Genomic DNA, 24660 nt, shown 5'->3' with positions numbered 1-24660 from the left:
TTATTATTAGAACTTGCAACCATAGAGACAATCCATTCCAGTTCTCCAGTGATGATAGTTTTTTTATTTGTTTGAAATATTAGAAAATGAAAAATAAAACTAACATAATACTCCTATCATTCTGTACTATACTAGCATAGCATCTATATATGCCTTGTGACTTCTCATGAAGGTTGTACCTGTAGCTGTAGGGCAACTGTGACCTAAGGCAGAGAGGTATTGATCACTAGCACTTTTTAGGAGAAGGACGGTGCAACAATGCAATGCAATGCAATGCAAGAATGAAGGGTCCCCACCACAACACCAATGTCCAATATTTTGGGTCCTACACCAGGAGGACCCCTGACATAGACAGAGGTATCACGGACGGTCCTATCACTTTGTATAGGGAAGAAACCCCTCAACTCAATAGGCCCACAAGGGAAATGGACCCTACATTAATTACAGTACACATCTCATCACATCTCACATACAATCGCATGCATCAGTGTCCGTGTTGTCTGTGAACACTGATCTCACCTTTGATTTAATCTCTCGCATGCTAAAAAAAGGATATTTTGTTCATTTGTTGTAATTATGGCTTAATCATTCTATACCTGATTAAAGAATCTATTAAAGGTAAACCACTTTGCTGCTGTCAACGACCAATTTCCCAATCCTTTCATCATTTTTTGATAGTTTCTTTAACTTCATTTCCTATACCCTCTTGGGTCCTATATATATATATATATATAAAAGAGAGTTTACATTTTAGATTCTAATGTATCTAGAACATATTTTAGTTGAAATACATTAAATTCTTAATAAATCTAAAAAGTAAACATTCTCTTATACATAGGACCAGAAGAAATATCAAACTGCATGCAACTTCTCAAATATAGTAGATTTAAATATTATTTTTTTCGGTAATAGGGAGGGCCTAAGCCCCATTAGATTTAAATACTTTAATGTAAAGAGGTACGGTAATAAATCTCAAATTCAAATCCATGAAAATTAATATTCTAACGGCTACTGATCGTTAGTTGATTTAGTGGTGATTGATGTTGAACTTGATAGGAAGAACCACTATAACTGTGATCGGAAGGAGACTGAAATCACTGATGTCAGAACTATTAATTGAATTACACTTATGAAACTATATGTACTTTTGTCAAACACAATAACTTTCTAGCAATGATGCTACTATATTTTTGTCTAACTCAGTGTCATAATTTACGCACTAAATATAAAACCTAGTGATTTGAACATTAATTTGAGATGGAACAACTAAAATTACATCTTCAATATATTAATTTTAAACAATCTCGATCCTTGATTTGTGATTAGATAATTTAAATTGCAAAATTATTTTTAAACAAACTCGACAACCGAATTATGAGATTGAATATATGTAATTGATCGAGTAACATACTTACAACTGATACCCTTGTACTCTTTATCAGTATAGGGAGTGGAACCCGTTATGTGTTGGTGACAATAGTGTTTTGTTTGGTAGACATGATCATTCTGTTTTTGGCCAACATGGTTATCCGCTTTTCGGTTGCCTTACCTGAACGATTTATGTTTCTCATTCTTTCCTGTTGTTCGGAATGGTTTGAGAGTCTGTTTAGGGATCTGGATTTTGTGCTAGTAAAGAAACAAAACTTTTACACACTGTTTTTTTTTTTTTTTTTTTAATTACATTCATTGATTTGAGATTGGACAGCTAACAAAATCAATTGCATATAATTTGGTAGGTTGATTTTAAATCGGACTGCTATGACGAGCAGTTACTCATGTTAACAAGATTGAACATATAGAAACAGAGAGAAAGAGAAAGACCCTTAAACTTAGGGTTTCAGTAAAATAACAAAACTTAGAACAAAGGAGTTACAATAGAGTATATAAACTAAAGATTTGAAAAGACCACACTACCCTTACATAATAATATAATTACTATTACATAACATCTCCCCTCAAACTCATGATGCAGTGATAGGGAGCATCGAGAGTTTGTCAATCAAGAAACGAAAACGTTTAATAGAATGCGTCTTCGTGAACAAATCAGCAATCTGCAAGGAGGAAGAAATAAAAGGCAAAGTAATGGTGCCATGCTGAAGATGATGACGTGTAAAGTGACAATCAATTTCAATGTGCTTAGTGCGTTCATGAAATACTGAGTTGTGGGCAATTTGAATGACACTTTTGTTGTCACAATACATAGGAGTTGGTTCAGAAAAAGCAATACCCATATCAGAAAGTAACCAACGCAACCAAACAATTTCAGTTGTCGTGGATGCCATAGCACGATATTCAGCTTCAGTAGAAGAGCGAGAGACAATGTCCTGCTTTCTGCTCTTCCAAGAAACGAGAGAATCTCCAAGAAAGATACAAAACCCTGTGGTAGACTTACGGTCAGTAAGATCACCAGCCCAATCCGCATCAGAGTAAGCACGTAACTCTAAGGAAGAAGATGATGGAAACAAAAGGCTTTTAATCTGAGTTCCCCGAAGATAACGAAGAATACGAAGCACCGCTGCCCAATGCACAGTAGTGGGAGAAACAACAAATTGACTCACAACATGCACTGCATAAGCAATATCAGGTCTAGTAATAGTAAGATACACCAAGCTTCCAACCAGAGTACGATACAAAGTGGGATCTGATAGAGGAACGCCATCAGATTGAACATATTTCACATTCAACTCTAGCGGACTATCTACAGCTCGAGTATCAGAGAGGCGAGCTTGCTCAAGAATGTTGGCAATATACTTGGATTGAGATAGAAGATAACCCCTAGGAGAGTAGGCAACTTCAATTCACAAGAAATAGCAAAGAGGGCCCAAATCCTTCATCTCAAATATTTTTGCTAATTGTAATTTCAATTCATCAATTCCATCAACATCATCACCTGTAATAATCATATCATCGACATATAAGGAGAGTATAATACGACCATGAGAAGTTGTCCTAACAAATAAAGCAGAATCATAATCACTAGAGCAAAATCCAAGAGATATAATCACATCAAAGAACTTTTCAAACCAAGCACGGGGAGCTTGTTTTAGACCATACAGAGCTTTCTTCAACTTACAGACTTCCCCCTGATTATGAGAAACACCTTCTGGAGGTACCATATAAACTTCCTCCTGAAGATCACCATTTAGAAAAGCATTTATAACATCCATTTGAGAAATATGCCACTGACGAACAGATGCAACAACAATAAGAGTGCGGATAGTAGTCATCTTGGCCACGGGAGCAAATGTTTCTTCATAATCTATAACATATTGTTGAGAGAATCCCTTAGCTACCAAACGAGCTTTGTAGCGCTCAACTGACCCATCAGACTTGGTTTTAATCTTGTATACCCAACGAGACCCAATAACACGTTTTCCTGGTGGAAGAGGTACTATGTCCCAAGTATCTGTCTTGTGCAAAGCAACAAGTTCCTCATTCATAGCCTTCTGCCAAAGGGGATCAAGAATAGCTTCTTTATAGGAAGATGGCTCAAATAAACTGTGCACAAGGGTTAGAAAAGAAGCAAAAGAAGCAGAATAAGTTGAATAAACAAAATCAGGCAACTGAGTAGACTTACGATCACGAAGAGGATAACGAGGAGGATGTGGTGGTGAAGGAGGAGGTGGTGGTGGTGACGGAGGAGGTGCAGTAGGAACAACAGTCACAGGAGGTTGTTGAGTAGTCGTTGGGGCAGAAGAGACATATGTATCTGGAGTAGCACTAGTACCATCCCTGCAGTTCTCAAAATTACAGTCACTAGAAATATCATCATCAATGCCAAAAGGATCAATATTAGTTAGTTCAGACCTGCTAGGAGTATTCGAATCAGAGGAAAGAGAGAAAAAAGGCATGTGCTCAAGAAACACAACATGACGAGAAACATACAGTTTTTTTCTCGAATGATCAAAACAACGATAACCCTTTTGACCTTCACCGTAACCAAGAAAAACACATATTGTTGAACGAGGAGACAATTTATTACCTTCTACTTGTGGACGAAGAACAAAACAAGTAGAACCAAAGACTTTCAAAGAAGAATAATCAGGAGTGGAACCATACAACTTTTCAAAGGGAGACAAACCTGAGGTGATTGATGACGGAATTCTATTAATAACATGAACAGCTGTGCGAATTGCTTCGCCCCAAAACTCACATGGAACTGAAGCAGACAACAAAAGTGAACGAGCAGTTTCAACAATATGACGATGTTTCCTTTCAGCAACGCCATTTTGTTGAGGAGTATCAGTACAAGAAGTTTGATGAATAGTACCATCATAAGCAAGTAACTCAGAGAATTTATTAAAAGTATACTCACCACCTAAATCACAACGGAAACACTTTATGACAGCATTATGTTGGGTTTTAACCATAGCACGAAACATATGACAAATATCAAAGAACTCAGAACGATTTTTCATAAGATAAACCCAACAATAACGAGTATGATCATCAATAAAGGAGACATAATATTTTGACCCACCTTTGGTAAGAATCGGTGATGGACCCCACACATCAGAATGAACCAAATCAAAATGTGCTTTGGACACGAAACACTTTTGTTTAAAGGCAAGGCAGAAAATTTGGCAAGTTTGCAACCACAACAATCAGAAATATCATTAATTTGCAATTTTCCTAAAGCTCCGGTAGAGGCTAAATATTTTAATCTAGATGCTGAAACATGACCAAGACGAGAATGCCACAAATAAAATTTAGAAGATGATAAATTCAAACGAAAAGATGATAAATCAATAGTGGAAGTAGAAGTTGAGGCCGCGGTATCTGGAACTTTCAGCTCATCCAAAACATAAAGTCCCCCATGTCTACGACCAATCCCAATCAACCTCCCAGATTGTGGATCTGGCACATAACAATGAGTGGAAGAAAACATAACCGAGTAACCAGAATCACATAATTGACTAACAGAAACAAGACTCAACGTGAGATTAGGAATGTAATAAACATCAGAAAGAAACAAATTAGATGTGGACACTGACCAAATTCCTGCTACTGGCATAGGAGTGCCATCAGCCGTCATAACTGACATGGATGATTTATAATTTAAATACAAAAAAGACTTATGATCATATGACATATGATGTGATGCTCCGAAATCAAGGATCCATATGGAAAAAGAGATACCTGACAAATTAGATGAGGTTAAACCTTTAATAGACGAGACAGATGTAGCATGTGGCTGAGCTGCAAGAAACTTTTGGAACTGCTTAGCAAGATCAAATACTCGTGAAGTAGTCTAATATGGATATACACAATCAATACCAGAACTAATAGGGAGAGGAGCAACCAAAGAATGAGTCATAGCCATATCAAACACTCAGATGAATCCACCAACAATAAATCAATCACCGAAAAATCCAACCAAATATCCAGAATACTAAAAGTCCAACCAAGTATCCACAATGATAAATCCAAGAATCCAATGAATCATATACCACTAGTTATACTTCAAGTGCCCCTTTTAACTATACTCATTAACAAATTATGCAGATATAACCGAATGGAATCGGTGGTCACCAACAAATTGCAAACAACTTTATACAAATTGACTTCCAACTGATTGTACCAACCTTTAATTGTTGATCAACCAAAACAATTTGCAGAGGCCTAATCCAATTTCTCAATTGTTCCACTCCACCGTTCAACAAAATTATATAATTTGTTTTCAATTTGTCACCAATCACAATCAAAAGGAATGGACGAAGAGTGAAAGCAAATCAAAAAAGGCATCATACCAATTACTAATGAAATCGGATCAAGTGAGGCGGCACCGTTCCAAAAGGATCTTCCAATTCAAATTGCAAAACAAAATTAATCAAGCAAAATCGCTACTACAAACTTGCAAAGTCGCTGGACCACGTTGTTTCCAAAATCAAACCAAGCTCTTTGATACCATGTTAACAAGATTGAACATATAGAAACATAGAGAAAGAGAAAGACCCTTAAACTTAAGGTGCAGTAGAATAACAAAACTTAGAAACAAATGAGATACAATAGAGTATATAAACTAAAGATTTGAAAAGACCACACTACCCTTACATAATAATATAATTACTATTATCTAACAATTCAATCAAATCCAAAACCATCCATTTGGTTGTAATAGGCTAGGTCTCGTGTAGTTGTTGTGGTTCCACATCCTAGTTGTGTGTTGGTTGTTTGTCTTTTAGGTCTTGTATTTTTTTCTTTTATTTCCCTTCTAATTAAGTACATGTATTCTTTATACTTTTATTATTTTCCTTCTATTGTTATTCTCTTTTTTATGATTATAATCTATCTATATAATATATTTGTCATAAAATAAAATAGAAACTTACAATTGGGTAGTTCCAATTTTCCACTATATCTAATAGTCTACTAGTAGTAGTAGTAGTACTAGATCTAGATTTTAGCTCTCGAGAGATTTTAATCAAACGAAAATGTTAACATGTGCACCAAAGGCACATGTTAAGGAAGCAAAAGTAGAAATAATATATTGAAATATGTGTATTTAACTTCTTAAACATTAAATACTTTTCTAATAATAAATGCAATTTTCTATATTTAGAACCTTAACATGTGCCTTTTGTGCACATGTTAACATGACCCTTAATCAAAATATTATAATTTATTCACTTCTATGAAAAGGTATAGTAGTACTTGAATAGCCTTTTCAATAAGAAAAAAGAAATCAGCTTTTTAAGTGAATTTTAATATATATATATATATATATATATATATATATATATATATATATATATAATTGGGGTTTGTGCTTCAAATATTATTGTTATTTATTCTCCAAAGACTCAACACATTCAAATATCTGGTTTTACTAGGCAAAAACAAAAAGGAAAAACAAAGGCACAAACACAAAACACACTATTCCACAACATTGTGCGTGTGACCTGTGTCTGTTTTTGTGTGTCGTGTATGACTATGAGAGAGTGAGAGAGAGTGAGAGAATGTGTATGTATGTGTGCTTGTGGTGGCCCATCTAAATATATGGCTCACCTTCTTTGAAGATACAAGCAAATAATAAGATGAGAAAGAGACTACTCCAAAAGACCAAAACAGCAAGAGATAGAGAGAGAATAGTAGTAGTAATATGTTATTATATGTTGATTATATAGCTATGCTTTTGGTTTTATTATCTTCTCTCAGAAAATGAAAATCATCAAACAAACAAGAAAGTAGATATCACAACTTGGAAGCTCTTTGAATTAGTATTATATAGTTTCTTTTTCAGGCTTTAAATATTTTTGGTTTCATTCAAGTTTTGTTTATGGCTTTTTCTTGTCTTTTGGCAGAACCATAAACATAGCCAACAACTCAACTCTCTCTTTAAAGAATTTTGGGTACCATCCAAAAGAATTTATGTTCACTTTCTTGGCTTTTGCTACTCCAAAACCATTGTTTTCTTCCTTGTACTGACTGAAGATAATAAAAACCTTTGAAACTTAGTGGTTTTCTTCTTCTTATCTCTTACTCTTACTTTCATAGCTAACTTCCACCACAACCTATATTACTATATAGCTTCTTTTCGCTTTTCTTTTCCAATATGCAAATGATTCCCAATGACCCTTTTTCACTTGGAGTGTTTAGTACTCAAGAGCAAAACACAAACCCTAACCCTAAACCTAATACTCCTCCTGTCCCCAAGAAGAAGAGAAATCTTCCAGGAACACCAGGTATTCATTGTTCATTACACAAATTCTTTCTACTTTCTATTCTCTCTCTTTTAACTTTGGATCTTCTTTTGATGCGTTTGTGGAGCTCACCGCATCAACAATACTGCAGCTGCAATTGCTAATGCGCATCATAATTTAAAACAGTGAGCTGTCCGCTCTATGATTTTGACAAAATCACGATGTCACTCTAATTTCCCTAAACTCATTGAACATACTAAATTATCTTTTCTTTCTATGATTCTCAATTTGTAACTTTCTCTTTTTATATTTCAAATTGGTTATGAAAAATTTCATTATACAGATCCAGATGCCGAGGTCATTGCTCTGTCACCAAAGACCCTCATGGCAACAAACAGATTCATCTGTGAAATATGCAACAAAGGTTTCCAAAGAGATCAAAACCTTCAACTTCACAGAAGAGGACACAACCTTCCATGGAAGCTTAGGCAGAGATCAAACAAAGATGTTATTAAGAAGAAAGTTTACATCTGTCCAGAGAAGACTTGTGTCCACCATGACCCTTCAAGAGCACTTGGTGACCTCACAGGTATAAAAAAGCACTTTAGTAGAAAGCATGGTGAAAAGAAGTGGAAATGTGAAAAATGTTCTAAGAAATATGCAGTCCAATCTGATTGGAAAGCTCACACAAAAACTTGTGGTACAAGAGAATACAAATGTGACTGTGGCACCCTCTTCTCAAGGTATAAAATATAAATAATAATTAATACTATATACTCTCCTTTTATTCACCAATCTTTTGTTTCTGTTAAATCAATAAATGCTTCTTTAATTTATTCATATTTGTGACATGTACGAGGTATTTTTTTTTTTCCCAATCATGTGTGTAGTGTTAGGTTCAAATTTAATGCTTTCTTCAATGGACTATATTTTTGAGTCTGGATTTAATTAAGTTTTAACTTAAGGGGGGTGTTTGAAGGATGATTTTAAATTGCAGTTTGCAACCGCAATTGTAGCCGCAATTTCAACTGCATCCGCCACATTATTTTTGCAGTATAAAAGTTTGAAGCGTAAGTTGCGTAACGGCAAATTAATTAAAATCATGGTATGAAGTAATTAATGTAATTTGGTTGAATTTTGAACAGGAAAGATAGTTTCATTACACACAGAGCTTTTTGTGATGCATTGGCAGAAGAGAGTGCAAGGATAAGTTCAGTTCCAATTCCAACAACAAATCTAAATTTCAAGAATGAAGAATGTAGTGGTTCTATGATGGGTTCACATTCACATTCACAACATGGAATATTTCAAAACATAGGTGGAATTCCATATCCACAATATGGTTCAAATCATGGATTTCATGTAGATTTCAACAACAATTTGTTGATGATGGATCAACAAAGACCAAGTTTATCACTCTGGTTGAACCAGGGGAATCATGAAATGGGACAAAGTTCTAACAATAATTCCCTTTTTGGTTCTTCATGTTTATCTGAGATTGTTCAAATGGGAAATACCAATAACAACAATAATGCCTTGATTTCTTCTTCTTCATCATCATCATCATCATCATCAATGTTGTCTAATTTTGGTGCAAATTCAACATCTGCTGCAAATCTTTCTCAATCAAAGACTGCACCATCTGGTTCTGTTTCTGTTTCTGTTTCTGCTACACCAATGTCAGCAACTGCTCTTCTGCAAAAAGCAGCTCAAATGGGTTCAACTAAAAGCAATAATGGTGCTGCTGCTACTACTAATAATAATAATAACAACCCTTCTATTTTTAGTGCTAGTTTTGGAGTAATGACATCACCGTCTTCATCAAATAATAGTTTTGATCATTTTTTGATGCATGGACAACAAAGTGAACAAGGAAAATTGAATATTTTGCATCATGGTGTTAGTACTTCTTCAAACTCTATGGAACAAGGTCAAAATAGTAACTTGACAAGAGATTTTCTTGGTGTGAGTGGAAGAAGTGGTCCTCCTCCACAGTTTCTACCTCAAGAGCTAGCAAAATTTGCTTCTATGCAATACACAGGAAATTAAATCAGTGAAAGGGTTTATTGGGAAATTCATCAAAGTTTTTTGGTGTTTGGTTGTGAGGGATATATTGAACGGTTTAGAAGGGTGCGTGTGGGGATTTGGGGACCCACATTTGCATGTATTTGGAGACAGCTCGTAAGAATAGTGAACAAACCAAGTCATGCAAGTTTTCTTAAATTGTTAATGTTGTTTTATCTTGTGTCTTAACCTTGTTAGTATCGTTTTTAATTTGGATTCTCTTCCTTGAAAGAAGGGAATATCGATCCATGAGATATAAAATAATTCCTACTGTCTTAAAAATAAAAATATGAGAGAAAATCTACTTTTTAGATTTATTAAAAATTTAATGCATTTAATTCATAATATGGACTAAATACATTAGATTCACAATGAATCTAAAAAATAAACTTTCTGTTATATTTAGGACCAGAGAAAGTATAATCTTGGGAATTTAGCGGTAAAAGTAAAACAACTTATAGTGAGATTTAGAGCTTAATAAATGAATATAAATTATTATAATAGATTGGAAAATTGAGATCATATTGTAGTTACCGGTTGACTGCGAAGAAATTCACTTCTCTCAAAAGTAAGAAGTACATATTACCTAGAATAATTGAGAATTGGATGCATGAAATTATCTTCAATCAAATAGTTCATTCCTAATATGAATTATCTTATCAAAATTGAAAACCCACATTTTAATTTTGTAATTTGAACTTAATTGATTTCTTCTTAAATGTGGGTTGCTTTTGCTGTGCCAAATCAAAACAACTCAAATTGTGACCGTGTCAAATATGTTACTACTATTATATGAGAAATTTACTTTTTAGATTTATTAAAAATCTAATGCATTTGATTCATAATATGGACTTACTCACCTTTGGCTACCACATTTTTAAAATTGAGTATTGAGTTTAACTCATCATTACAAAACCGGCTTGTAAGTTTAGTCATTAGACTACTTAATGAAAAATAAAATTATTTAGAAAATACTCCCTCCATCCCATATTATAAGTAAAAAAAAATCACTTTTTCATATCACAAATTATAAACAAAAAAACTAACTTTTATCATTTTCAAGATAGTAAGTATTTTGGAAATTAATATTTTAATACTGTTATTTGAGTGAATTGACAAATTGGCCTCAAAATTTTAAGCATCGATGAATTAAAATGTCCATCAACTTGCAAAGTTGCAAATAAATCATCAAAATTGTATAATTTCATTCAAAATGATCCCTAAGTTAATTTCTGTCATTAAATCTATGATACATTGCACATTGATCCTAGCTACATTAACATTAAACAATTTCAAGGAATAATTTCCATGTTGACTCCAAAATTATTGTTAGGAAAAGCTAGCTATTTATTGGGAAGGATAATCCAATTTGATTCCTTTGGATAAGTTGTTGTTCTATTATGGTTTGGTTGTGATGTTGAAGAAGAGCAGCAGTAGTTGTAATGTAGGAAGAATCTAGGTGACAGAGTAGGCATTGTGGTAGACCCTGACTGATTAGCCTAGTAGTAGTAAAATAAGTAAGTATGAGAAAGTGAAAAACTCAAGCTACCAAGGGTTAAACAGTGAAAGTAGTTCCCTTACTTTACTTCCTTCAAGCAGTTAGATTATTTTTTACAACTAGTCTATTCACGATTTGTTAATTTGACTCCCCAATTAAATGGATCGTCGAATAGCGATTGATATTTCATTACATGATCACATCACAGACAGCTTCGTGGTTTTGCTGCACATGCACTAACTGTAAACTGTGTCCTTGACTGCTTCCAATTCAAGTTGAGATCAATGTCTCAAGATCGAGCAAAACTTTTATTGTCACTTGATTATATACACACTCACATTATTTTTTTTATCGTTTACAATACTTATAATTTAGTCACTTGATAATATAAGAATAATTCTCCAAAACAATGCAAATCCTATTTTCTCTCAATATTTTATACTACTTCGGTTATGCTGGAGTATAACAAAAGGAAAATACTTATATATGAACAAATACAAATGAGAAATGTTAGATACACTCACATCAAGTAAAAAAAATTAAAGATAAAATAATTAAAGGGATATAAATTGATGTGATAAATTTAATTTTCTTTTATTTTTTTTATTTGTGTTTTTTTTTATAAGCTTTTTTTTTTTTTGATTTGTGTGAGTGTGCCTACAATTTGTGCCTAACTAGTTGTGCCTATCTAATACTTTCTCATAAGAAAAATGGTAACTAATATCGGATAAAATAAATGTAGTATAATTATCTTGAAATATGTATAGTTAATATTTTTAAAATATAGGCATAGGGTGAGGGGGTTTAGATATCTTAACTTAGTTGAAATATCTTTGATATCTGAATACTCTTAATTTATCTAAAAAAAAAATAAAATATAAAAGATATTATGTTTAATGTAAATTTTACTCCATCCCAATAATATATAAGATATTTTTTCAAAATTTTGATATCTCATTTTATAAGACACTTTAAAAAGTTGTATTAATTAAATTTTTACAATTTTTGTGAACTAGCCTAGTGGCTAGAAAATCCACCTTAGAGGTGAATAAATGAAGTGTTCGGGTTCGAACTCAGGCTCATACACATATAGTGTGATGTCCCTACCAACTGAGCTAAGCTCATGGGGACAATTTTTACAAAAATATTTAATTAATTGGAGAGAAATGAAATATCACAATTGTCTCTTTTAATAATTAAAGGATAATTTTGTAAAAATAATGTATATTCGTTAACAAATTTAATACTATAAAAAAATCACTATTCTTAATTCTTATATTTTTGTCAAAGAAATTTTATTAATATTTTTTAGACGGAGGTAGTATACATTATTTCAATGGAATTTGTCCTTGAACCGATGCGTATTGTACTTAATGATGTGTTTGGTTTCCGAATTTTCTTTTAATTTTTATTTTTCAAACCAAACAAAGCCTAAGAGTAGGCCCTGTACAAAGGGAGCAGCAACAGAATTCTTGAAAATGTACAAAAAGATTGTTCTTGAATAATGCACAAAAAGAAAGCTCGTAAGCCTAAACAAATGGCAAAACCTTTTTCATTGCCTAATTTAATTTCATCTTTTTAGTTTGTCATAACCAGCTTTTTGAGGGCATAGCAATCTCTTTGAAGTTTGGACTTGTTGTGAATTTTTTTAAAAAAATAATAGAAATAATAGAAGTAATATAAATCACAATTATTATAGAGAAAAAAATAAAAAAGAAATAAGAAAGAAAGAGAGGTGGGAATGGCCTTGACATGTTGTGGCCCATGTTGTCATTGCCTTGCCTTGCCAACATTAAAATCACCAACAAAAATCTAGGCCCCTCTATATTGTGCTTCAATGTTTTCTCTTCCGACCCCGTATTTCTTTTATATCTCTTGAATTTACAATTTTGTCTTTGCAAAAAAAAAAATTTCTTGTAGCTGAGTTAAATTATCCCAATGTAATCTGTGTACTATTATATTTGCCATAAAATAATAAAAATTAATAAATTAAATATATATATATATATATTATAGGTACATCATGGATCTGATTCCTTCTAAAGTGAGTGATTCACTTTAGAATGTAAAGTTAGTAATATGAACCATTAATTAATAAATCAAAGATAGATATATGTACATCATAACAAATTATGAGGTTGTTATAATCACCATATTGATCATCTCACTTAACACTTTACTCATTTTAGAGATTTAAAATTGTACATCATACCAAATCAAGGTTTTCCTCGCTTTGGAAGACAAAGAACGATGCAATTTTTGCTGATAAGCAAGATTCGATCTCGGAAGTGGTGGATTACATTAAAAGATTTTCTTGGCAATGGTTATTTTCGAAGAAAGTGGGTGCTTCTTGTATGTTTTATGAGTGAGACTCGAACCCGGTGGATTGTATGCTTAGATAATGCTTGTTAGTGTTGTCATTTGGATGTTGTGAGTACTACTTGTACTTTATCATTTTTGGTGGGTTTAGTACGTCTTATACTCGGTTTCACCATTTTTATTGATGAAATAATTCCTTTGCAGTTAAAAAAAAAATATACATACATATGACCGGTGACCCGGCAATCTGCTATGTATACAAATATCAACTTTCTTTGTTTCTGATGAGAGATTCTGCACACATGAAAATTTCTGTTCCTAAATCTACAATGGCATACAAGAAAGCAACGTGCTCAAAGTTGTCTATACAATACCAACTTTATGTAAGTAAGACATCAGATCTTAATGATGCCAGCATTCAAGAAATTGTGAAAAAATATTATGCTGTCAACTCATTCTGTTGAGGATCAATTTGAGTTTGATGGGTCGCTGCAGATGATTGATCAGGCGGAGCCACTGCTTCGGAACCTCCATTCTGTTGATTCAACTGAGCAAGCCATCTTCTCCTCCATTTCATGATATCCATAAGTATACATGTTCCACACATTACAGATCCAAATCCAGCAAATGTAGCTAGTAGGATTGCCAAAACAGCTTCCATATGAGCCTGTAATAGTGCCATTTCAAATAAATATATTAAAACATAATTCATATATTTGAAATATTGTAATTCTTAAAAAATTTGAGTCGTGCCGCCTAACTCAACCCTAAAAATCTGGCTTGTAAGTCAGAGATATCTTGTGCTTATAAATTTTTTATTAGATCATATCTCATCTAATGTGTGACGCTCAACACTAATGATGCAAATTCTCTTCGATATAATTGAAACCAGCATTTTGAAATCCAAAATAATGCTACTTTTCGATATATTTGACTAATCAACAATAATGCTATATATGGTTGCAGGAAAGAATTTCTTACCAATGAATAGAGAAGATGTCCAGCAAGAACCACCAAAACAAACTGCATGGTTCCATAAATCCAAACATGATTTCTCCTCACTAAGAAATTTTTTGGAGGAATTAATGTAAATTGTGAGGAATTCAACTTCAAGTACAGTGAGATGAGTGAAAGTAGAAACAAAGCCTCACCCATGGTTGTAGCTGTCATGCTTGCAAGAAGACCAAGTATACAAGAAAAGGGGAGGGACATGGCAATAGCACCAGATCCCATACTTGAAACCTGTCCATCAATAACATGGGGAATTCATATTTGTTAGGGGGGATATTGTGTTAGAGTCTTATCAACTTAATTACACAAACACTAGACACGACATTAATATTGACACGTTGGCACTGACAAGTGTCAGACACCGACAAATGTCCAACATCAGACACACCTTTAATGAGAAGTGTAAGTACGGCATAGATTAGAGTAGTTAAACTTACAAGAAGCTGCTCAAGAAAACAAAAGTATGCCAGCATGTTGACAATGACAAGAATGGGGGCATCCTGCCAAACCCTGTATAAGTATTGATTTAGTTTGTGTGCCTTGTTGGTTCAATCCTTATCCAGAAGTTTATCAATGAAACAATATATAAAATGAGGAATAGGCAAATTGGTCATTGAAATTTAAGTATCGGTCGAAATGGTATCTAATTTTCGATTTGATAGATACATTTTCGAAAATCGATTTAAAATAGTTAACGGATGACTATTTTCGATTGGATATTATTTTCTAATTTTCGATGGTATCTTACAATTTCAAAAATCGATTTTCCTATTCAATCTATATAAAATATTGAACCATAAAATCATTATTGAATAATATAGGAAGTCACCTTCAAAACAAAAGAATAAAATTAAACCACATCAATGATTTTCCCTTGCCTGTATTGAGAAGATTCATCTAAGTGACCTCTGCTAGATTGCAAGTTAGCTTGATGAAGTCTTAAAAGAGTGACAGGTAAGTTCTGAACTTCTTGTTTGCACACATCACATGTTCTATTACCTTTAATACTAAACCATTTAACTGCACATTCTTTGTGTGCTAGTGAAAGCTCACCTTTACAACTACACTCCAATTTAAAAGTATCACCACCTTCTCCCAATTCAACCATACAAATTCTACAAACAGCTTCTTCTTCTGGAATATCTTCACCTTCATCCTCAGTTTCCACTGAATCATAGTTGCAAAAGTTGGTTATTTAAATATAGAGAGGCCTACACAAAGTCCCCGTGAGCTTAGCTCAGTTGGTAAGGGACATCGCATTTTATATGCGGGGGGTCGAGGTTCGAACCCGAGACACCCCACTTATCCACCTTAAGGGTGGAATTTTTAGCCACTAGGCCACCAAACCAAAAAAAAAAAAAAAAAAGAGAGAGAGGGAGAGAGAGGCCTACACAAATAACTGATTAACTTCTAATTTGGAAATTAACAACTCAAATATGTGACAGAACACAATTCATTTTTACCATTTTCACTAGTTGGAGATGCTGCAGATGATGTGGTGGCAATTTTCTCATTCAATTGCGGTATGTTCCGAACTATACGAAACATGCCACCTACAGGAGTATCTTCTGTAAATGCAGGAACAGATCGCGAACGATGAATTGGTAATTGCAGTTCTTTCTCCTGTAAAATGAGCTAACCATAATTAGATACAGTCAAACAAGTGTTCCACATTTTGTTTTAATGCATAATGATTTTATCGTAAAAACGTTTTAAACAGACGTTCAATCATATTTCATCATATAGATATTACTATAACATGATAAGATTCAATGGTGAAATTTGATTAGACATTGTGTAAAATAATTTATTTATACTGTCAGTGCATAGTTATTAAACCAATGATTTTAACTACAATGTAACATTGAAAATTATTGCTAAGTTACTTACACTAGCCATTGTTGGAAAAGCTTTCCCTCCATGTACAGACACTGGAGTTGAACGAGGAACAGGTGATACCGGTAACGAAGATGTTTTCCTCCCTCTAGATTTCATACGCGACAATGTCCTCGAAAGAAAAGGCTTCTTTTGTGGCACTGCAGACGAACCTCCAAGTGCAAGGAAAGCGGCTTTTTCAATCTCAGAAGTTGTGTTCTTAAATTTAAAACTGAGTTTAGGAATAAGTGTTTTTTTAAGAGTTGATCTAGTTTTAGAACTAGAAGGAGAGGGACCAGGAGATTCATTGGTTGGAATGAAATAACCAGGACTTGTGCAAGGAGAAAATATCACTTTTCTTGGTGATGGAGTTAGTGGTATGTTTATTCTCAAAAAATCTTCTTTTGCTTCTTCATGAGTTTTTTTTGGTGTCTCTAAGGTAAGGTTTTGCCTTGTTCTTTGTTGTTCACTTGGGACTTCCTCTGTTATTTCAAATGATGTCATACCCTATATTCAAAATCATAAAATTTGAATGAAATTCATTGTTAAAATTAGAGAAGGAAATTGTTTTACACAATGATAGTTGCAAGGTAATTGATCTTTATATATTAGTACACAAATATTAAGAAACAGTACTTTAGTTGGAAGATACTCAAGTACTTATAGGTAAGTACTATGGATAAACAGCTTAGTTAAGTACTTATAGCATAAACACTTATCATATACATGAGTGTTTATGCCTAAGCTATTCTATAATAAAGGATAGGATAAAGTCATCAAATTGCTTTTATATAAGCTATAAGTTATTTTTATAAACTATAGTGAAAAACTTATGAAAATTAAATAAGCAAAAAATATTTTATGAAGTTGTTTCCATGAGTTCTTTCAAAATATTAATCTCACAAGTGTCTATGTCAGTAGATAAGTTCAAATAAGTTAATCCAAAATAAATCCTTAATCAATTGAACGTATCTTCAATGAAATCATCTATTGTTGGAAGTTTTCATAATTTTTGCTGGGAGTTCTAATGCATATACTATGTGATTGTGATCTAATTTTACTGCAAAAAGAATATGCAAAGTAGTTACATTGAGCATAAGGTAATGTGAGTTTTTTGAATGATATTAATGTTTGTGTCGTTGTATGTGGCAGAATAAGACAAATCACCAATTATTTTGCATCCACTAAAACATTAGAGCTTTCACAATCAGAAATGGAGCACAATCATCTATAGTCACAACCACTATATCACTAAATATCTTTACAAGATATTATGATTTTCTTATGAACAATTGAAGCATATTATTATATTGATTAGAAATATATGGTGAGAATTGAGAATCACCACTAAATTTTTTAAAGTATTTTTGAAGGGTATTTAGTATAAAACAAATTTTTTTTGTGACAAATATATTCCCCCAATTGCTTATAACCTTCTCAAAACATCTTATTTTCTTCTGGGCAAATTCTTAAAATCTATAATAAAATACAAATTCATATTCGTAACTTTTCTACAAAGGGAGATTATTGTGATAAGTGATATGTAAACAAAAGAGAAAAAAATAAGTGCATACATGAAGGAAAAAAAAACTTCAATTGAAAATGATAAATAAATTATATAAATAAATATACAAGTGATAGTACAAAAGTAAGAAAAAGAATAGAAGAATCTAAAGAACCTTTTGAATTGAAATATCAGCTTTATTTTCAATGGTGCTAGTTCCTTGGTGATTATTATCCTTGGAAGCTTGAGTTGCCATGGTCAATGGGGAACCCACCAAACCAAAAACAAAAGGCAAGACAAATATGAAATGAATTGAGACAAATAATTATTTTGCAAAAAAGGAATATGAATTAATATTTCATTGATCATGGAAGCTGGAAATTTGCTAGAGAAGAGAGACACCATGGAAACAAGTTGTGTTGGTATAATAGCATGAAGCAGTCATGTTTCATATTTTCTTAAATAAATACAAAATACACGTCACGCTTAAAAAAATATACCATATAGTTTAGCACTTGGGTGGCTATAACATCACTCTTATTATTTTATTTATTTATTTATTTATTTATTTTAATTGGAAGTCAAAGACTCAAAGTACCTAAGAAATAAGTAAAGAATGCTGTCTTGTTATATTTCACCAATTTTGCTTCAAAAATTTTTTTCACCAACTTTATAATATTTATTATAAAATTAGCAAGTGGAAAAGAAGTTTTTGTCTAATTGGTTAGAATCTGACTCAAACTTTTTATTCTCTGAATTTTAAAATTTTGAAATCCAACTCGTCTAAATTCTTTTCTTATATGAATAATAAATGTGAACAAACAAGGTCACCTACTTTTATTTCCTATGTTCAAATTTTTTTTTTTCATCCAGCTACTCTACAATGACGTGCTAACCTCCATCCAAACATTATGTTGTTTTTTAAAAGGGAACGGTAGTGTGATGTTTATTGTATGGATGTATGCTACAAAATTTAAATGATTTATTAATTGTGCTTAATTAAGATGAAGCCAAATACATATTCTATATTTTGGATGGCATATGAAGCCAAATTCAGATAGGGGTCAAGAAAAAGAAGCCAAAGTTTGTTCAGTGATTCTGGTTGTTGGAAGTTTTCATCTTGCGGATTTAATTTGAAATGAATCCTAAATTTAGTTTGTGACCATATGATTTAATTTACGGTTAATAGCTCTTTACTCCCTGTAATGTGAGCTAGTTTTGGTTTACCACCTATAAAAATATAATTTTTGATTACCTCCTCGCAATGTGAGTGAGTTTTGATTTATCCCTCTCGGTAGACAACTTGGCTTGTGACTGGACATATTTGATGATTTGACATGCATATGTTTTTTTTTTTTCATTTTAGATTAATTTAATCAAAACCACGTAGACTAATTAATTACATGTTCATTTTTTAAAAGAAAATAAATTGAAAAAAAAAAAAAAACAGATTGAAAACCTAGAAAATCAAAGTCCAACTTCATTAGTATCTTCATCATTCAAAACATAGAAAGATAAAATCTTCATCTTCCAAAATTCAAACCAAAAACTAATTAAAAACCTAAAATCTTCAACTCAAAATTTTGTTCGTGATCACTTTTGTTGGGTTTTGAATGTTTGCTACAATTTTGCAAAAACAACAATAGCCAACTGTTGGACCAAGATGTTGTAGCATGTCCGTACAACATGTGTCTCCTGAAGCTTGTGCGCACTATACTCTATTTTTGAATCTTTGGAAGATTTGATTTACAAATAAAGTTCGTGATCATCCAGCTGGCCAAAACGCGTCTTCCATTGCAAGAAAATTAAAAGGCGGTTTATTTGATTTGTTACAAAAATATGTTTCAATATTTTTGCATCAAATCTTTTAATTAAAGAAAGTTTTTTTTTTTGAGTAAATCTTTTCTCAAAGAAAGATATTTTTGGGACTGAAGATTTTGTTGAAGATTTATTTTTCCAGCAAATTTTACAAGCTGTCATTGAAGATTTATTTTTCCAGCAAATCTTGCAAGCTACCATTGAAGATTTAATCAAGATATTCTGAAGATTTAACTTGAAGACCAATATTATTCAAGGCTATAAATACAAAGGCCTAGAACGTTGTTTTATTCATGTAATCTAAACCGTGTTCTACAAAGCGTGAGTTTTAGGGTTTAGAGTGTTTTAATTGTGAGTCTTTCTTGTATCACATTGATGCAAGTTTAGGACTGTGTTTGAGTTGTAATTTGTGTACTAACTCCAAAGCTTTTAAGCAAGGAGGTTAGGTAGTGTGTGATCGTAACCTTAAGCTTTTAAGTACGGGTTGCTATTAGTTTATGTGAACCTACTCTTAAGCTTTGAATTATAGAGTTAGGATTTGTCTTTGAAGGGTGACTTCACAATTGGTTTGTTACTGAGTTTAAATCACAGGTTGTGTGATCGAGAGGAAGTGAGAGGGGTCTCATATCTAGGAGTTCCTAGGTAGAAATTAGCACGGGTAGTGATTAAGTGAAGAGTTGTAAACGGGAGAGTTTAGCTCTGAATTAATACTACTAATAGTGGATTTCCTTCCTGGATTAGTATCCCCAGAGCATCTGAATTGGGTAAGTGTAAACGGGAGAGTAAGTGTGTTTACACTGAATTGGGTTAACAAACCTACTGTGTTCTTTTTTATTCTGCACTTTATTATTCTGTTATTCTGCTGCGTTATATACATTAGACAATTGCTGTAGCATCTGTCACAGCATCTGTCCATTGCGTGCCAGGAATTTCAACTTTCCTCCTTCCTCCCACCATACCCAGATCCAAATTCAGCTTCCTCACCACCACCATACCAATCTCCCTGTTTCCTCCCACCACCACTACTACCATAACAACCACCACCAGAAGCATCAGATCCAACATACTCATGCAACAAACCCAGAACAATAGCGTGAACAAACGCAGAGAAAAAAATCGCATAAATCATGTGACCTAGACGAGAGAGGAAGACGCGGAGCAAAAACAAAGCATAAGTAGAAAGAAGATACCCAATTTATGTCAAGTTCTCCTTAATGATACCCAATTTTTGCAAAAAAAAAAAAACAAAAAACAAGTGACCCTGTTCTCCAATTTTCATGAACTTGATTTTCTATTTTGGGTTTGATGGTTAGAAGAAGAAGATGAAAGAGTGTTTTGGTTCCATTTTGTGCTGTTGTTTTGAGGAAGACGAAAGCTCTCCCGTTTATTTTTTATTTATTTATTTTTCTTTTAAAAACATTAATATATATATATATATATATATATATATATATATATATATATATATATATATTTGGTACAAAAAACATTAATAATTAAATTAGGTGGTAATATTTATCTATGTGGCACTAATTATTTTAATCCAAAATGAAAAAAAAAAAAACACATAGGCATGCCAAATAATTAAATATTTTAAGTCACAAGCCAAGTTGCCTACTGAAGGGGTAAATCAAAACTAACTCACATTGCGAGGGGTAATCAAAAATATTTTTTTTTATAGGGGTGTAAACCAAAACAGGCTCATATTACAGGGAGTAAACAACTATTAACCCTTTAATTTAGTAATAGATTTGACATATAATTCACTTAGATTTCTAGAAAGACTAAAAAAACCGTCGGATAGCAGCGTTTTTTAGAGGAGGTTTAGTGTAACCCCATTTATATTGTGTTATAATTATAAAGGAATTTTTTAGAAAATACTTTGTTCTTTAGCGGGATTTGAAACCCCCTGGATTTACTGATAAAAATTTCCTTATTTTTCATTTCGTGAGGGGCTTTTTCCCTAAAAAAAATTCAATTCCCTCAATTTTCCAATTTATCAAGAATTCAGAAATGCTAAATCGCTGTATCTCTTTCGATCACTCTCAAATTTCAATCTCACTGTCAAATACTCTCAAAATTTAGAAACCGTTCTATGAATCTTGCTCGATCGCTCTCAAAATTTCAATCTCACTCTCTATTCACAATTTAATTTTAGTAATTCTCTCTTATTTTTTCGTCGTGTGATAAAATTTAATCAATCTTCACAGATCGGCATGTTTTTACCAAAATGGTGCACTTTTTAGAGGATATTATCAAACAAGTGCACTTTTTTAAATTATTTACCAAAAGAACGACTTACCCACCACTTCTTTTTTTTTTCTAAGCAAAGTGGTGGATGGCAACCACGACTTTGATTCTTTTAATTTTTTTTTTATAAAAGTCGCCACCGTCATTGACGACTTCCGTTTTTTTTTTTTATTTAAGACTTTTTTTTAAGACTTATAAATTATATTTTACTAGACTTAAAAATTATATTTAAAGATTCACTTTTTATGGGACATTATTTCTTTTTATGTCCCTCAGGGCGACATAAACCATATTTTCTTTGTTGTTTTGGGTACAACTACATCAATCTTGTTATGTATTCTTGTTATATTTTATCTACTCTTATTTTGTCTTCTCATGTTATGATTAAATGTTTGACACGAATATGAAGTCCAATAATCTTTGCTTCCAAGAGGATGAAATTGATGCATGTAAACTTTATATAGATGTAGTCCAGTGTAATATGCACAATATCTCGAAACTTAAATATACTACTTGCATATTTTTTTTTTAAAAAAAAAAAAATGAAAGTCGTCAATGAAAATGTAACACAAGGCAATTGAATATGAAGAGCTGGTAGATAACATTGCAATTATCAATAAATACAAACGCTTTAGGAACGACTTACCCCCTTTTGGTAAATAATTTTAAGGCTTAATTGCACATTTGGTCCGTTATCTTTTAAAACTTTCAAATTGGTCCCTTATCTTTTCATCCGTTTAATAAGTTAGTCTCTCCCATCAAATTTTTGACTAACACCGTTAAATGTAGACACGTGATAAACAGAATACGAAATTTGACTTATAACAACGGCCATTTTTCGTAGGTAAAATTCAGTTTCACAGACCAACAACAACCAACCTCTGATCCTCAACATTGAAATTAAAATCAAACTATGCAGACCGAAAAACAAAATCAATGATGGTAAAAGTTGAAGAGAAGAACAATTATTCCATAAGAAAAACCAAATTGGAGAAGGAGAATTGATAATAATGATTAATCAAAGAGAAAGAAAGTGAATAATTGAAAAAATAAGAGGGGAAGTGGTTACGCACTTTGTGATTAGTTGGGTTTGTGGGAGATTGGTTACGAACTTTTGCCGCAGCTTAGCCCCCGCAACAAAGCGACGATGATATCACCAAACCAACATAACTCATCATCATTTCTTCTTCTCTTCCCTATTGTCGCAGTGCAAGGCCTCTTCTCATATCTTAATTTTCGATCGACATTGCTGGATTAAGATTTTGGCGGGATTAGATTGGGGTTCTATCATGGAGGGTGATACAGTGGAAGAGAATTTTACCTACGGACATTGGTCGTTGCTTTAAGTCAAATTTCGTATTCCGTTTGCCACATGTTCACATCTAACGGCGTTAATCAAAAATTTGACGGGAGGGACTAACTTATTAAACGGAAGAAAAGATAAGGACCAATTTGAAACTTTTAAAAAATAAGTGATCAACTTAAAATCTAAAATAAATATAAGAGACCAAATATACAATTAAGTCTAATTTTAAAAGTACACCTGTATTATCCTCTAAAAAATGCAACTTTTGGTAAAAAAAAATCTCAGATAGGTGAGTTCGTAATCCCTAACCAGCCTTGTTCTTCTCCAATTTCCTTGTTCTTCTCAGATCGGTGATTTAATCTGCATCGAAGCTTGTTCACGTTGATCCAATTGATCTAGATGATGAATAAGGTATATATCATTCATGCAAAAACTGTTTCGAACTAGAGGTTGACAATGACGGCAATGATACTTGTATCAACAATCAAGTGAAATTACTAATGCATGTTCAATGAACTCGCCATGTTTTTTTTATAATTATAGACGGATTCAGTGTTGAATTTTAGTTACAACTCATGTTATTTCTTTAATTATCCAATTGTAGTTGATGATAGACTATTATTATTATTATTAAGGATATCAAATCAATATTTTGATGCAAGTATAAGTAAGCATGACAATGGGGCAGGGACGAATTTTGTCCTCCCCAAACTTAAACCCATAAAGTTCGGGTTTCCCCAAACTCATCCCAATTTCAAGCGGGAATAAAAAATATAATTCCAAACTCATACACAACGGGGATCGAGTATCCCCGACAAGATTCAGGTATCCCGTTATGCCTCTTTTCACATGAATTTGAATTGTATTTTTTTTTCTTATTAAAAAAAGAAGTTAAATGTCAATATTATTTTGTTTCAATAATATTTTTTTAAATAAAGAAAATAAATAGAGATAATAGTTTGTTCAATACTCAAATTAAAAATAAATATATGAATCTAATTTAATAGATTGTTTAAGAATTTCCAATGTAAAATAGGTAAAATCTAATTTTTAGTATAAGCGAGACGGATTCGGGACAGATTCAGGTGAGTATCAATGTCCTCATTACCTGCATCAAACCCATCTTTTGAAATCAGGATAAACTCAAACCCGAACCCAATCAACTAGAATTTTTCCCGTTAAATCGGGTATGGTTTCAACATATACAGTATGGGTATTATTGTCATGCCTAAGTATAAGGATGGCATATGATTTTTTTACGAAGAATTAATTTATTTTTCATTTGCTTGACGGTTGCCAGCTCATATTAAAGTCAAATATTTTAGGGGACATACAGCTGATGCTGCAGCCTGCAGCTAGAAAGAAAAAGGGA

General features: G+C 32.6%; 2 protein-coding genes across 4 annotated transcripts; one reads left to right on the top strand and one right to left on the bottom strand.

The window, feature by feature from the left end:
- Nucleotides 1–6860: 6860 nt before the first annotated feature.
- Nucleotides 6861–9896, top strand: LOC123922808 (zinc finger protein JACKDAW-like). The gene is made up of 3 exons (XM_045975499.1): nucleotides 6861–7685; nucleotides 7987–8386; nucleotides 8789–9896. Exons 1-3 carry the CDS (start codon nucleotides 7556–7558, stop codon nucleotides 9690–9692), a joined length of 1434 nt encoding a protein of 477 aa, XP_045831455.1. The 5' UTR covers nucleotides 6861–7555; the 3' UTR covers nucleotides 9693–9896.
- A 3825-nt stretch (nucleotides 9897–13721) lies between these two features.
- On the bottom strand, nucleotides 13722–18600 carry LOC123922782. 3 transcript variants are annotated; one of them, XM_045975479.1, is made up of 8 exons: nucleotides 18090–18600; nucleotides 16426–16917; nucleotides 15999–16158; nucleotides 15414–15702; nucleotides 14973–15045; nucleotides 14676–14766; nucleotides 14506–14585; nucleotides 13722–14191 (listed from the first exon to the last, which is right to left on the bottom strand). In XM_045975479.1, exons 1-8 carry the CDS (start codon nucleotides 18168–18170, stop codon nucleotides 13964–13966), a joined length of 1494 nt encoding a protein of 497 aa, XP_045831435.1. In that variant the 5' UTR covers nucleotides 18171–18600; the 3' UTR covers nucleotides 13722–13963. The 3 variants fall into 3 exon arrangements, with proteins under 3 accessions (XP_045831435.1, XP_045831439.1, XP_045831430.1); XM_045975483.1 differs by having other exon boundaries at nucleotides 14506–14547; nucleotides 18090–18400; XM_045975474.1 differs by having other exon boundaries at nucleotides 14506–14766; nucleotides 18090–18401.
- Between the last annotated feature and the right edge of the window lie 6060 nt (nucleotides 18601–24660).

Source organism: Trifolium pratense, linkage group LG1, assembly GCF_020283565.1.
Source record: "Trifolium pratense cultivar HEN17-A07 linkage group LG1, ARS_RC_1.1, whole genome shotgun sequence".
Taxonomy (NCBI): Eukaryota; Viridiplantae; Streptophyta; class Magnoliopsida; order Fabales; family Fabaceae; genus Trifolium; species Trifolium pratense.
Note: the sequence above shows the minus strand (reverse complement) of the source record. Positions and strands in the feature narration are given on the sequence as shown.